Genomic DNA, 16,291 nt, shown 5'->3' with positions numbered 1-16,291 from the left:
TCCATCCAGCTTCTGGCAGAATCAGGCTTCTCACCCAGCTGCCTCCTTCCTGGGGCCCTGGCAGAGGGAGGAGAGGGACACAGGTAGCCTGGAGGCCCACCTCGGCAGACAGGAGGCTCTGGACTTGCTTTCTGCTCTCATGAGCTGTGCCCACCTCTGCATCCCCTAGGGCCCAGCAGCCAGGGGCGGCTCCGGAGGGAGGGAAGCTGTTTTCCAGTCCCACTGCCAAGATCCACCTCTGGCTTCCTTGCCCCTCAGAATGCGGTACCAGGACCAGTTCTTCCCCCCTCCCCACCATTCCACCCACCTCCTCTGCCCTCGGGGGTCACCTGCCAAGGTGCTAAGAGATGGGAGCAAGAGAGCCCAGAAGAGCAGACATTCAGACCCTCAGGGGACTCTCCTCCCCTCGCCAGCACCTGAGTGAGCCGTTCTCCCACCACCCACAGGCCCTGAAGTCTGGCTAGCAGAGGAGAGGAGGGTTCTCAGCCTCTCCTCAGTCCTGCAGAGGTTGTGGGTAGGAGGCAGTGGGGGAAGGTAGGCAGTGCCCACAGTGGTTGAGCTGCCAATCACGCTTGGCACGGAGTTGGCCTGGTACCCTGACATCAGCTCAGGGGCTTGGGGGGTGGGGCATGGCTCATGGGGCGGGGCTACAAACTGGGCCTTATTTGCATACAACCATGAGGGGTGGGGCCAGGCAGCTGGCATAATTCTTGACGCCATCTCCCCACCTCCACAGTGGTCAAGCCCACCGCCCCCATAACCTGGGGGACACTGTCACCCACCCACCCAATGTCTTTATCTCCTCTTAGACTGGATTTAAAGCTCCTGGACTAGTTCCTGGAATCCAGGGAGGGTGGAGGGGAGAAAAGACGCACATTCTTCAAACTGATGAAAATGCTCCTGGGAAGACTTCTGCGGAAAATTGAGCCCACTGGGGTTTATGAGAAACCGGGATGGGGAGGCGGGGTGAGGCTGAACCAGCCTTTTCTGCATCTTTCCACTCCAAGGGTGATGCATCCCCTTCATTTCCCTCCTGGGGGCCTCAAACTCTCTCCTCCTCCTTTGTTCTGGGGCAGCGTGAGGACCGCAGTCACCAAGCTCACTTCACGATTTACTAAGTTGGTGTGTGGATCAGCGAGTCCTAGGCTAGCCAGGCCTCTGAAGGGTCTCCCTGGCCTGCAGCTCTCTGCCTGGCTGAGGTCCCTAACAGATACTGGGCAAGCAGGACCCCCTTAACAATCCCCACCAGCTAGGTGTCCCTGCTGTGCTCCAGTCTCTGTGGCCTGCATTTCAAAGACGTTACCCCAGATAACTCACTAAGCCCCCTGTAAGTAGAAACTATTATTGTTGTTCCCATTTTACAGATGAGGAAACCGAGGCTCAGAACAGTTAAGTGAATTGTCCACAGTCACCTAGAGAGTGAGCTGCAGTGCCTGGATTTAAACCCCTGCAGAGGGGCTTCAGACCCCTCACAATGGGTGAGTTTAACCCTCAGGCTGACCCACAAAGAAGGTGAAAGTTGTCCTCCTCACCTGTACCCAAAGGGAAAAGTGGTGACAGGGGACAGAAGCCCAGAGCACCTCAGGAAGTGACTGGGGGTGGGACCAGGACAGGTAAGGCAAGCGAGGAGCAAACATGAGGAAGCCCTTGGGCCCCTGGGAGTGTGGGCCTTGTACTTGCAGGCACCTGAGTGGGAGGGTCCCCTTACACGCCTGTGTATTGATTTATTCTGTAAGATTTCAAGATATTTTCCAATTTTTCAATTAATATGTTTTCTTGTATATAAAGGGAATGTTCCAGAGTCCACACAAATATTTACTCAGGTACGAGAATAAGGTTGGAAGAAGGAGAGAATGGGTTGGGCCATGCCAGTTGTAGCTGATTTGCTTTTTCTTTCCTTTTCTTTTCCTTTTTAAAATTGAGGTGAAATTCACCTAACATAAAATTAACCATTTAAAGGTGTACAATTCAGTGGTGTTTAGTACATTTACAATGTTGTGCAGCCATCACTTTTCTAGTTTCAAGTAGGAGAACATATATCCATTAAGCACTCACTCACTCCGCATCCCCTCCTCCCCCCGGACCCTTAAAAAGTAAGGTGAACCTGAGCGGGTACACCTCCTTGTAGCCCTGTCCTGCTAGGGCACGAGGGCTCACTGGCCTGCTTGCGGTTCCCTATCAGGATGGCCCCTTATCAGGACAGGAGGCCAGATACCCCTTGGAAAGGCCAGTTCTCTGACTCACATCCTCCGCTGATGGGTCTCCCTCATCTCCTGAGACCACCAACAGCCTGGGGCTGAGCTGTGGGCGCTGCAGAGACCCCCTCCCAAGACACACACATGCACACAAACACACACACACACACGCACGCACACACACACTGCCAGGCTCAAACCCACTAGGCATGTGGCAGGGGAGAGGCCATGCCAGCAGCCTCTCGGACACCCCCAACCCAGGCTATCCTGGGCTCTACTGCCCATGGGTGCCCACACCCGGGCCTGCCCGCGGAGGAGCGCCAGGAATCCCAAGCAGCATAGTTGGGCGGGGAGGAGGGAAGGACCAGCTGTCTCTGGGACACAGAGAATTCCTCCACGGAGCCTCTCTGCAGTCACAAGGGACCAAAGAAGGTGCAGCAAAAGGCTCAAAGCCCAGCCCCCAGCCCAATATAGAGACCAAGAATGTTTTTTGTGTTTTCAGGGGAGGAATAGAAGGACTCTTCATAGTTCTTTAGGAATTTGAATTGTATGCCTTGAACCTGCCTCCCATTCCTGCCCCGCCCCCCTCAGCCTGTGTGAGGGGACACTTGTCAAGAGCGCCCGGGAACCACAGGAGCAAACAGCCAGGACTTTGTGTGATGGTGACGCACTGACATTTCTGGGCAAGGCAAAAAATGCAGCCGCCTCCCTCCCAGCGCCTTGTGGCCTGAACACTGGCTGGGGGAGAGGGGGGGATGGGGGGGAGCCCCCTGGGGGTCAATGCCAGCTCATCCTAGCTGTGCCACTGTGGATACCCCGTAACAACGTGGTTGAAAGCATGAACTCTGAGCCTACGGCCTGGGTGTGAATCCTGGTTCCACCATCTCTGTAACCTCCGACAACCTCCTAAGCCTCCCCGTGCCTCAGTTTCCTCATCTGTAAAATGGAGATAGGCACAGCAGCTACTTCAGAAGAGGAGTGTGGGATCACCTGAGAAAGAGGGCAAAGCACTTGGCATCTCACAAGCTTTCAAGATGTTATCTCCTGTTATTATTATTATTATTATTGCCATTTGTTAGCAGAGAACAGAGAAATGCTGTCCCCCCAGGTCAGCTGCTTGGTGAGTAAGGCTTTGGGGTCCTCTGTTCTTTTAGACTACCCTGAGGGCGGGGACTTGCTGATGGATTAAATGTAGGGCGTGAGAGAGGAGGAGCCAAAGATGACCCCCAGGTTGGGGACAGTGAGTGGGGGTGGTTTACTTAGAGAAGGACCGGTGGTGGCACTATTTCCGGACAAATGAACCTGGAGATGTTGTCAGGCAGGGACACAGGAGTCTGGGGTTGGGAGACAGGAATCTGGGGGTCAGTTGGGGGTGAATGGAATTAAAGGAGGGATGTAGGTGAGACTGCCACAGAAAAGGTGCATAAGAGGGAGGAGATGGCAGCCCCAGGGCCTGCTGCTCTCAGAGCTGGGAAAGTGTCTGAACAGACTCTAAATATCTGGGGTCCCTGTTCCCCAAGTGGTTGGCTTCGGCCCCCAGAGTGGGAAGTGAGTCTTTTCACGTTGATTGACACCTGTGTGGGCCATGAGGTGGATCAAGCCTACAACTGATGGAGAGTTGGGGGGTTGAGGGTCCAAGGAAATGGATCCTGGGGGCACAAGGGTCACATTTCTGGGATCATCTCAATGGAATGAAGCCAGGCCTTTTGAGTATAAGACGGCTAGCAGTGGGAGTGAATGAAGCCCTAGAGCTGGGTTTGAGTCTGAGGAGGGTTCTGCTCTTTAGTTATTGCTTCCTGAAGTGGGAATTAAATGTACTACCTGGCTCAAGCCTGGACATATAAGTAGATGTTCTCAGGTTTCTTCAAACTCTGTAGTTGATGGATAATTTCATCTTTGTCTGGAGTTTTTATCCTACACCTAAGCATCATGACAGAAATGGGTTGTTTATAGTTTCATTCATTCATTCATCCTGCTCTTATGGATTTCAGGTGGTGATAAGTTCTGTGAAATACGTAAAACAAGGTAACGGGACAGTCACAGAGATGGGAGGTGAGGTAGAGTAGTCGTGGCAGGCTTCACAGAGGAGGTGGTATTTAGGTTCAGACCTGAACGACAAGCTGGAGCCACACACACACAGAGTATTCCAGGAAGTGGGGACAGTGAGTGCAAAGGCCCTGGGGCAGGCAGAACTTGGTGTGTTGAGGAATGGAGAAAAATAGAGGACGGTCAGCACATAGTTGGAGAAATGAGGAGGAGCTGAGGTTGTGGAGGGGAGCAGAGGGTAGACGGTGCAGGTTTGTGGAACGCCAGTCAGAGGCCTGGGTTTTATTCAGATCACAATGGGAAAGACAGTGGACTACTCAACAATAAAAAGGAACCAACTATTGATGCATGCGGCAACATGGACGAGTCTCAAAACAAATATGCTGAGTGTAAGAAGCAAGACAAAAAAAGGGGTACATGGTGTATGATTCCATTTATATGAAATTCTAGAAACCATGAACTAATCAGTGTTTGCTTGGTTGAGGGACGGATGACCAAGGAGGCGAGGAAATTTTGGGGGTGATGGATTCATTCACTATCTTGATTAGTGGTTGTGGTTTCTTGGGTGGACACAGATGTTAAACTGATCAAATATGTCGTTTACATGTCAATGAAGCTGGGAAAGATTGCGTGGGAAGCCGCTAGTGGATTTCAGCGGTGAGGAGACATGATGTGGTTCAGCGAACAGACCTGGGGCAGAAGGCTGGGTTGCAGCAGGGCCTGGGGATGCTGCTCAGGCAGAGAGGAGGGTGGAGGGGTCCCCGTGGAGCAGGCGGAGCTCAGCTTCAAGGAATTCAGACCCAGGTGCCCCTTCTGATCCAGCTGTTGAGTAAAAGAAGACCTTGCAAATTCACCTTTTCAAGAGATGAGTAAACATTTGAAGCCCATTTTAAAAAATCTCATTTGACTCCTCAGTGAAACAGAATTGTTTCCCCTGGGTTGTTTGACAGACAGCTGTGGCTGTGAGTTCTGTGAAGGCAGGACTCAGTCAGGCGGAGTCCCTGCTGGGGCCACAGTGCCCAGCACAGGTGTTGGCATGTGCCAGGTGCTCGGTGAATATTTCAAATGAAGACATGAATGAATGAAAGCTTGTATCTAGTAAGGCAGCTTCAAAGGGCAACCCTCCTGTGTGTCCTAATCCATAGCCGCCTTCATTCCCAGACCAGATGGTACAACTCTCAGTCCTTCAAAGTCATCGACAGCAAAGATAGTCTCAGTGTGACCCCTCAGCTCTCCTTAACCAGGGGGAGAAAGTGGGCTGAGGGTTTCCTGCAACAGGTCTGGAAGTTCTGAAGAGAACAGGGTACCGGCTCCACCTCTAACTTGCTGTGTGACTGTGAGCAAGTCACTGTGCCTCTCTGGGCTTTCTCTTCTGAAAAAATGGGGGGTTGAAAGTATCACCTCCTGAGGCCCTCATGAGCTCCATCTATTCCTTCATCCATTCACTCAAGAAACATCCTGTGATTCTAAAGGTTAAAACCAAAAAAAAAAAAAAAGGACCTCCAGATCACCCTTCTTAACCCGAAAGTAAAAAATCCCCAATGCTTTCGCAGTCCTAGAGCATTGCTGTTGAAGTTTTACTATACTTTTCCTGGACTCAGTTTTGCTGAATTTGTGAAATGGAATTGGGAAAGAGAATACAATAGCATTCAAATTAATAAGTGTCCTGGCCCCCAATGGCTCCAGCCTTTATGTCTCAGACCCTATGCCTCTTCTTTTATTTTTAAATTTTTAATTTTTTGTTTTTTCCCCTTGTTTTAGTGCACCCCTACTGGGGAGTAGACTGACAGCAAGGTCAGAGAGTCACTTTTGGTGTTAGGCATGATAATAAATTCTGAACAATTCACACAAGGAGAAGCCTGGGGTCATAGGAAGTCAACCGGACAGGAGCCAAGCAAACTGGTCCCCACCCCAAATCTGCCTGCTCTGTAGTCGTGTGACCCCACTTGAAATGCAACCCCTTCTCCTCCGCAACCCCTGGGCCTCAATTTTCTAGGCTGAATCTTCTAGAGGGTCTTTCAGGAGCCCAAGGCAGAGTGACAAAATCAGCTGCCTAAAGGGTCAGCACACATTATTTGTGAATGAAGCAGGACTAGTGTGAGACAATAGGGAGTGGTGGGGACTGTGGCAAAATGAATGCTGCAAGCTCAGTATAACAGCTATAGGGGGAGTGTGCACCCAGGGTAGCCAGATAATCCCATCTTTAAGAGAAGCCAAATGTGTGTGTGTGCGTGCGCAGAATGTATTATTTAGTTGTCAGCAATTAATTCAATTCAATACATTTTTGAAGGCTTCCTACTAATCAAGACTCAGGTCCATGCCCATCAGCCTTACATTTTCAACTCTATCTCCTTTCTTGTGGTTTCTCACTTTGTCTCCAAAGTCTGCTGGATTTCTAGCACAGGTCTGGTCTTCTGAGAAATGCTAAAATGCTGGGTGAGGCCATGGAGGCAGGAAAGGATACAAGTGTGAGCACATGCTTGCGCATGCACACACACACACACACACGCACACCCTGCTTAGGGAGTGGTGTGTTCCCTGGAGCCAGCTGGACAGCATCCCTCGTGAGCCCACAGGGAAAGCAAGTCAGCTGGGAGATCCTCCAACTTCTCCCAATTTGTTCTCAGGCCTGGCAGGGAACCAGCACTTGGGGTTGTCTCTAGGATTTCCTGCCTGGGCTGCCGCAGGGGAGACATCCTGTAAGGCTGTGGTCAGCGTGCCAGCTTCTGAGAGCCACAGTGGGAATCACACACTGGTCCCTCAGTTGTAAACAGCAGATAGGAGGCTTACCTTCCCCACACCTAATGCAACTACACCCTTTTCCTCCTAAAACTCAGAAATCATCCCTCCTGTCCAAGATGGATATACATGCATTTGTATATATTTGTTTGCCTATTTACTATGTGCCCAATAAAGTGTTTATGGGACACCCACTGTGTACAGGGACCGAGAGTACAGAGCTGACTAAAATCTCAGGGCATCCCCATTCCCTCCACTTTGCTTTCTTCCCCCATCACTCTGCCAAAACCTATTCTTACAGTTCATCCAAAGCCTCCTGGGGACTAAACCCAATAATCTGTTTTTCTTATTAAAATTTTTTCTTAACAATGAGCACATCCAATATCATTAGGGAAATGCAAATCAAAACTACCATCTCACAGACACCATCTCACACCCATTAGGATGGCTACTATAAAAAAGAAAAACAGAAAATAACAAGTTTTGACAAGCATATAAAGAAATAGGACCCCTTTTTGGTAGGAATAGTATGGTGGTTCCTCAAAAACTTACAAACAGAATTATCGTATTATCTAGCAATTCCTCTTCTGGGTATATGCTCAAAATATTTAAAAGGAGGGTCTCAAAGAGATATTTGTATGCCTGTGTTCATTGTAGCATTATTCATAATAGCTAAAATGTGGAAGCAAACTGAATGCCCATTGATAGGTGAATGGATAAGCAAAATGCAGTACAATGGAATATTATTCAGCTTTAAAAAGGGAAAGAGTTTTGCAACATACTACAACATGGATGAGCCTTGAGGACATTATGCTAAGTGAAATAAGCCAGTCACAAAGAGAAGAGGCAAATACTGTGTGATTCCACTTATATGAGGTACTTAGAATACTCAAAAATCATAGAGACAGAAAGTAGAATGGAGTTGGCATGGGGAAAAATGGGGAGTTATTGTTTAATGGATACAGACTTTTAGTTTTATAAGATGAAAAGAATTATGGTGATGGATGGTGGTGATGGCTGCACAATATTATGAATGTATTTATTACCAATGAACTGTACACCTAAAAATGGTTAAGATAATAAATTTTACATTACATGCATTTTACCACAATAAGAAAAACTGAAAAAAAATCTTAATAATGAGCACCCCCAGCACCCAGACTTCGGTTTCTAAATACTATTCTCCAATAAAAGGAAACAGTGCTCCTTGGAGAAATGGCTGATTCTAAGGCTGGAGCAGAAGAAAATTCAACATGAGGCTTGAATTTTATCTGGCATCTTATAGGGCCAGAAAGTAAGGAAGTACTCAAAGAACAAAAGGATGGGGGGTGTCAAAGAGACACAGGAACCAACCCAAAAGAGCTCCCAATGCCCAAAGCTGGAACAATTTGAGCAGCACAAGAAATAATGTAGTATTGGATTATAATCCAAAGTATAAAATATATATCCATGAGTAATATTGATGCAAATAAATGATAGAATAAATAAGGGCAAAGAGACATATTTTTCTTAGAGAAGAATTACAAAATACTCCCCTTCTAAGAGGTGGAGCTTAATCCCCCCATCCTTGAGTGTGGGCTGGACTAATGACTCACTTCTAAAGAATGGAGTATGGAAAGGGAAGAGCAATAACTGTACAAGGGAGAAGCCTGGCAGATGCCACCTTAACCACGTGATCAGTTTTACATCAGCAGGGATGTCATGCAGACATCATGAATGCCCTCATAGGAAGGGACCAGAAGGGTACTGCACCTCCGGTCTTCTCTGCCAAAACTGTAACCCCAGACTAGTCATGAGAAAAACATCAGACAAACCCAAGTTCAGGGACATTTAACAAACACCAACAAATACAGGGACTCTTCAAAACTGTCAAGGTCATGAAAAACAAGGAAAGATGGAGAAATGGTCATAGACAGAGGAGGCTGATATCTAAGTGCAGCGTGGTACCCTTGATTGGATCTTAGAACAGATAAAGGTAAACAGGAAAAACAAACAAATTCTGGAGTGTAGTTCATAGTAATGCACAAATGTTAATTTCTTAGTTTTGACAAATGCACCATAACAAACAGTTATATAAGATGTTAACACTAGGGGGAGGTGGGTGAAGGGTACGTGGGAACTCTCCGTGTTGTCTCTGCAGCTTTTCTGTGAATCTAAACCTATCGCACAATAAAAAGTCTATTTAAAAAAACATTTCCTCCTGATTAAAAAGGAACACAGGTTCACTGTAGATAATTCATAATATAAACAAATAAGAATCCAGCAGTTACTTACCATCAACTCTGTTAACATTCCAGTGTATTTCAATGCAATCTTTTTTCCTGTGCACAATTTTGTTCTCTGTACTTTTTTTTTAATTGAAGTATAGTTGATTTACAATGTGGTGCTAATTTCTGTTGTACAGCAAAGTGATTCAGTTATACATGTATGTACATTCTTTTTAATATTCTTTTCCATTATGGTTTATTACAGGATATGGAATATACAGCAGGACCTTGTTGTTTATCCATTCTATATATACTAGTTTGCACCTGCTAACCCCAAACTCCCACTCCATCCCTCCTCCATCCCCCTACCCCTTGGCAACCACAGGTCTGTTCTCTATGTGAGTCTGTTTCTGTTTTGTAGATAAGTTCATTTGTGCCATATTTTAGATTCCACATATAAGTGATATCACATGGTATTTGTCTTTCTCTTTCTGACTTACTTCACATAGTATGATAATCTCTACTTCCATCCATGTTGCTGCAAATGGCATTACTTCGTTCTCTTTTATGCCTGATGTACTCTGCACTTTTAGCCTTACAAGCATATTCCTTCAGCACTCAAGTATTTGGCGACCATCATTTTGGTAGCTACTTAATATTCCATGACTTGGTTGTGCTATATTTTACTTAGCTGCTCTCTCTGCTGTTGGACATAACTTTCAGAGGTTTTCTATGATAACTAACTCTTTAGTGCTTAATCTGAGTCTGCATTTGGGATAGTTTTCTAATGATAGAGTCATAAGGAAGACGTTTATAAGTTGAAGGGTGTGGATTTTTTTTTTTTTTTTTGCGGTACACGGGCCTCTCACTGTTGTGGCCTCTTCCGTTGCGGAGCACAGGCTCCGGACGCGCAGGCTCAGCGGCCATGGCTCATGGGCCCAGCCACTCCGTGGCATGTGGGATCTTCCTGGACCGGGGCACGAACTCACGTCCCCTGCATCGGCAGGCGGACTCTTAACCACTGCGCCACCAGGGAAGCCTGGGTGTGGATATTTTTAAGACTTTGACACTTATTGCCAATTTGCTTTCCAAAAGTGTACACCCACGGGTACCCAGGTCCATGGTGTGTTTAGGATGCCTGCTTCCAAAGGGCTTTCCTTATTCTTCATCTGAATATCCTCACTCTTGCGCCTCTTTCTGCAGTCTCCTTGACGTTGCTTCTTCTGGGCTGTTTGCCTCTCTCTGTGCTCTCTCTGTTCCCTCCTTGATCCTCTGTTCACCCCAGCATCACATTCCTCCAGTGAACCTCTTTCATGCTTCAGCATCTCCTGCACCAGTCCATCTATCCCTGAGGCTTCGGATATCTCCTGCATCCCCAGGCACAGCCTCACTAGCCTCTCTCTTGAGCTCTAAGTTTACACTTCCACTCTCCTTTCAGATGGTTACACCAGGACATCCCTTAGGCGATGATTCAAACTCCACGCATGAAAAGGAAGTTGTCTACATTTTCTCTGCCTCTATCCATCACCCCACTCACTCCACCGCTCAAGGGCACAGCATCCCCAAGAATCAGCTACTCAAGCCAGCCATCTCTGCCCCATCCCAGTCTCCCACTTGCCCTTTTCAGTCCATACTCTAAGGATTTGGGCCTCAACCACATGAGTGTTCCTCACGCACCTGTCCTGATCCAGAACCTCTGCCTCTTGTGCCTGAAATTCTAACAGCTTGGTCTCCCCACCTCCCTCCAGCATCCCTCTGCTCCTCATGAGGAATTATTTCTGAAACACTAATCTGGTCATTTTCACATCCCCACTTTAAAGATCCTATGGGCTCCCTACTGCCCATCGGCACGACTCCTTGGGTGCAATGCATTCAAGTCACCCAATAGCATTGCCACTCATTTGTAGGAAAACTGACTCTTCTATCCTTTTTCAAGCGAAATTTCCTCAAGCACGGAGTTTCTATTGGATGCTAAGTAGCCTTTAACACCTCTTTAAGACTCTCTGATCTCCCTTTTGAACCAAAGAAGACTTCAGACAATATTACCTTGGGCAGACAATATTACCTAAACAGACACCATTAGCAATATTTTGTTTTTTCAACTCCTGGCAAAGCAGGTTTCCTGTTTGCAGTCATGCTATAAATCTGCCTTTTAAAATAAATTTGTCTTTTTTTAAAGTGCAACAATCTAAAAGATTGAGTGAATAATAGTAAAGATGGTACAGACATACCTCAGAGATACCATGGGTTCAGTTCCAGACCATTGCAATAAAGCCAATATCGCAATAAAGCGAGTCATATGAATTTTTTGGTTTCCCAGTGCATATCAAAGTTATGTTCACATTATACTGTAGTTTATTAAGTGTGTGAGTGCTATGTATTTTAAAAGTATATACCTTATTTTAAAAACACCTTCTTGCTAAAAAATGCTAACCATCATCTAAGCCTTCAGCAAGTCGTAGCAGTAACGTCAAAGATCACTGATCACAGGTCACCATAACAAATAATGATGAAAAAGTTTGAAGTATTGTGAGAATTACTACAATGTGACACAGAGACACAAAGTGAGCAAATGCTATTGGAAAAAATGGCACCAATAGACTTGCTCAATGCAGGGTGGCCACAAAACCTCGATTTATAAAAAAATGTATTATCGGCGAACCGCAGTAAAGCAAAGTGTAATAAAACAAGGGATGCCTGTACTTGGTCATGGCAAAAATTGTGGAGGTGTTATTTGCTACTCAGAGTCTGGTCCCTAGACTATCAGCATCGTCAGGGAGCTTGTTAGAAGTTCAGAATCTCAGGCTCCACCTGAGACCTACTGACTCAGAATCTGCATTTTAACAGGATCGCCAGGTGATCCGCACATACTTTTTAAGGGTTGGGAAGCACCTATGTGAATAATGAAGCCTGGGAAACACTGACCTCAGGAAAAAGTCAAAGCTACTTGTCCTTCACGACCTGGCCTCATCCAGTCCTTCTAGATGATTCACAGCCTCTCCAAGGGCTTCTCCATCCAGGGCACGACTTCCTGCCTTAACCCATGCTATTCCTCTCACCGGAAATGCTGCCCTCTTCTGCCTCAACCTTCTCAGCATTCAGGGCTCAGCTCTAATATTAAGTTCTTTCTTCTGTTGTTTGAGATGAATTTCACGTAACATAAAGTTAACCACCTAAAGTGAACCATTCTATGGCATTTAGCCCACTGACAATGTTGTCCAGCCACTTCTACCTAGTCCCAAACGTTCTCGCCACCTCAAAATAAAACTCTGTACCCGCTAAGCAGTCACTTCAATCCCCTCTCCCTGGCAACCATCCATCTGCTATTTCTGTGGAGGTGCGTATTCTGGGCATTTCATGTCAATGGAATCATACAATATGTGGCCTTTTGTGTCTGGTTTCTTTCACTGAGTATGATGTCTTCAGGGTTTATCCGGGTTGTAGCAGGTATCAGTGCTTTGTTCATTTTTAATGGCTGAATAATATTCTATTGTGTGGGTAGACCACATTTTGTTTATCTATGAACCCACTGATGGACATTTGTGTTGTTTCTACCTTGTAACTATTGTGATTAGTGCTGCTATGAACTTTCGTGGACAAGTATTTATCTGTTTTCAATGCTCTTGGTTGTATAACTAGGAGTAGAATTGCTGGGTCGTATGGTGTTTAACTTTCGGAAGCAATGTCCCTTCTTCACAGAGCTTTCCCTCCACCCTGACCTGCTTCCTCCTGCTCCACTACGGAATCAATTTTGCTGCCCCCTTCTCCCACTGCAATTTCTAAAAATGTCTAGTAAGGCCAGGATCCAAACCCAGGACTTTTGACTCCAAATCCTATTTTTTTTGCACTGCCCCACATGGCTGATAGTCACTTCCACCTCAGACTGACGTCGTTTTATAGAACAGGCTCAGGCTGGGAGCTTGTTCAAGGCCACTCAGCTCCTGAGTGACAGCTGGTCTCTGGACTCTCAGCTCTGATGTCCGACCTTTGGACACCATGGTCTATACTGTGCTCCTAAGACAAACAGGTTTAGAAAAGGTAGCCTCTTCCATTCCTGGCAAGGCTGACAACCTTACAATGCTCTGTCACTGAGAGGGGTCACAGTCTGTCTCCTCCTGGGATCAGCCAGTAAGCTGGTTCTGCAGCAAGGAACGAGTTCCCGGATCTCTGGTATGGCACATTTATTTTAGCTATATATATATATTTTTTTCCGTGATAGGAGGAAAGGAAGAAAATGACTCTTTTATTTTGTTTTTCTGACTTTGCAAATTCTATGCTGTGTAAGGAACGTGCATGGAGCAGGGCACCAGGGGCACCAGAGGCAGCAGCGCCTCAGGGGCAGATCCCCAGGCAGGGCTTGCTGGGGAAGGTCTTCCTCATGCCCGTGCACTTCTTGTCAATGCACAGGGTGTTGGCCTTCATGGCCAGCTCGTGCTCCAGTCGGCACTTGGTCGTGACCAGCAGCTGCTGCGTGTCCTGCATCTCCCGCAGCCTCAGCTTGAGGGTCTGCACAGTGTCGTCGATAGTGAACACCTCGTTCACGAGCCTGGGGAGAGAGCAGAGGGGAAGGCACGGTTCAGCCAGCCGGGCAGCACAGGTCTCCCTTGTGCCAGGAGCCAGGTGGCAGGTGCTCGGCTGGCAGGGAAGACAGAGGCGGAGCAAGCAGACAGGTGAACACACAGCAGAGCTGCTGAGGGCGATGAGTGCAAAGGGAGAAGTAGATGGAATGTTCAGGAAAACAATCTGGCAGTTCCTCAGTTAAACATAGACTCTCCAAAGGACCCAGCAATTCCACTCCTGGGTATGTACCCACAAGAACTAAAAACAGACACTCAAATACTTGCACAAATACACGTGGGGCACTGATAACAAGAGTCAACAAGTAGACACAGCCCAAATGTCCATCGACAGATGAATGGATACACAAAATATGGTCCATCCCCACAGTAGGATATTACTGAGATGTAATGAAAAGGAATGGAGCAGCGGTACATGCTACAACATGGATGGACCTTGAAGACATGATGTTGAGTGAAAGATACCGACACCAAAGCTTATATATTGTCCGATCCCATTTATATGAAATGTCCAGAATAGGCAAATCTATAAAAAGAGGTAGTAGATTAGGGGTTGCCAGGGGCTGAAGGGAGAGGGATAGGGAGTGACTGCTAATGAGGATAGGACTTCCTTTTGGGTCAAATGAATGAAAATGTTCTGGAGCCTGCTGCACATTGTAAATGTACTAGGTGTCACTAATGGTATGTTATTTTATGTTGTACGTATTTTATCACAATTTTTTTAAAAACCCAGATAACAGGGCCAGCCTCATGTAACTAAGATGGTCAGGTGTGATGTCTGCTCTTGGCATCCATCTCTGGTCCCACCTGTGCCCCAGCTGCCAGGAGTGTTGGCTGTTGATGGCTCCTAGGTCCACAAGTCTCCAGGGAAGCCAATGGCTCACCAAGGGCAGTGGGTACAAAAGGCCATCCCCTGCCTCAGGGTGGAAGCAGCTCCATGGTGTAATTCACGCTCCAGCGTTCCCCGTGGGATCAGGCTGAAGCAGGGCTCCCCTATCCTGAAGCTTTGCTTCTGTGGGACCTTCCCAAGGCACCAGGAAAAGCCTTTCTGAGGAGGGAACGTTTGAACTGAGAAGAAAGACGTGAATGAGCTGGCTGTGTAAAGATCAAGAGGGAAGCACTCCACAGCCGGTGATCTAGAGAACTCTGTGCGATGCTGGTAATATTCTATATCCGCACTGCTGGATCCGGCGGCCACTAGCCACGCGGAGCTCATGAGTAATTGCAATGCAGCAAGATCAACTGAGGAGCTGGATTTTTCATCGTTTTTCATTTTCAATCATTGAAATGTAAATGGAAGAGCCACACCCAGCTGGTGGCTACTGAATTGGACAGTGTGGTTGTACAGAGAAGAGCACATGCAAAATCGATTGGTCCGGATTTTGTTTTCAGTGCAATGGGAAGGCGCTGGTGAGGCGGTGGGCGCTGAAATGGGGAATGCTGTGCTGATTCAGATTTGGGATAACCTCCAGGCTGCTGGGTAAAGATTAGATTGGACGGGGATAAGAGTGGAGGCGGGAGAGAGATTAGGGTTATTTCAATATCCAGACTGAGTGGATTGAATAGTGTCCCCCAAAAGATATGTCCAAGTCTGAACCCCAGTACCTGTGAATGTGATGCTCTTTGGAAGAAGGGGTTTTTGAAGATGTAATTGAGTTAAGGATCTTGAGAAGAAATCATCCTCGATTTAGGATGGGTCCTAAATCCAACGACTGGTCTAGTAAGAGAAAGGAGGGGGAGATTTGAGACACAGAGACACACAGGGACGAAGGCCACGTGAAGACGGAGGCAGATGCAGCTACAAGCCAAGGACCGCCAGCCACCACCAGAAGGCAGGAGAGGGGTCGGGAAAGGATGCTTTCTCAGAGGCCCCAGAGAGAACCAACCCTGTTGATACCTTGATTTCAGATGCTTGGCCACCGCAAGTTTGAAAGAATAAATTTCTGTTGCTGTAAGCCACCCAGTTTCTGGTAATTGGTCACAGCAGCCCTAAGACAGGAATATACCTGGTGAGCTGTGACGGTGGGTTGGTTTTGGGGCTGTGCCCTGGGACCCACCTGGGGGGGGGGTGGGGAGGGACAGTGAAACTGTGCTCACGACTGGAGGACACGCTGCTGGGAGGACTTGGGTTGATATCCCAAGGACGAGCAACCCCATGACAAGCCTGAGCTAGAGAGAGGCGACAGAAGCAGCCTGGAGACCCTTCTCTCCTTGGGGCTCTCTTGAGCAGCGCTGTCCAGCGATGGAAATATTCTGTTCCGTGCCCCCAGCCACACGTGGCTCCTGACCACTTGATATGCGGTTTGTGTGAATTAGGACCTGAATTTTAAATTTTATTTCATTTTAACTAATTTAAATGCAAATCTAAAGGGACTTTCTTTCTGAGGAATGGAGGAATGGACGTGGAAGGGACCTGCATGCTCAGAGAGGGTCAGGAGAAGAGGGGCCACCTGTAGGAGGCAGAGGAGAAAGACCCAGAGGTGGTAAGGGAGGGGATGGAGGGACAAAGAACGCCATGCGTGCACGG

At 47.4% G+C, this 16,291-nt stretch overlaps 1 protein-coding gene and 1 long non-coding RNA gene across 2 annotated transcripts in view; one reads left to right on the top strand and one right to left on the bottom strand.

Annotated features, from left to right (window-relative positions):
• LOC308628867 overlaps positions 1-16,291 on the top strand; it is a 66,313-nt gene that overhangs the window by 30,348 nt on the left and 19,674 nt on the right. The gene's annotated exons all lie outside the window — the stretch shown is intronic.
• The window catches only part of TEKT5 (tektin 5), a gene marked incomplete at its 5' end in the record, with an annotated part of 39,530 nt that continues 36,535 nt past the window's right edge, over positions 13,297-16,291 (bottom strand). Inside the window, one exon of the mRNA XM_081256222.1 lies at positions 13,297-13,733. Within this exon, the coding sequence (XP_081112348.1) occupies positions 13,520-13,733 (214 nt within the window). The 3' untranslated portion in view covers positions 13,297-13,519. The remainder of the gene's footprint in view (positions 13,734-16,291) is intronic.

The sequence above is a fragment of the Mesoplodon bidens genome (assembly GCF_964165515.1).
Source record: "Mesoplodon bidens genome assembly, chromosome: 15".
Classification (NCBI taxonomy): Eukaryota; Metazoa; Chordata; class Mammalia; order Artiodactyla; family Ziphiidae; genus Mesoplodon; species Mesoplodon bidens.
The sequence above is the reverse complement of the archived record's forward strand: the minus strand, read 5'-3'. Positions and strand labels throughout refer to the sequence as shown.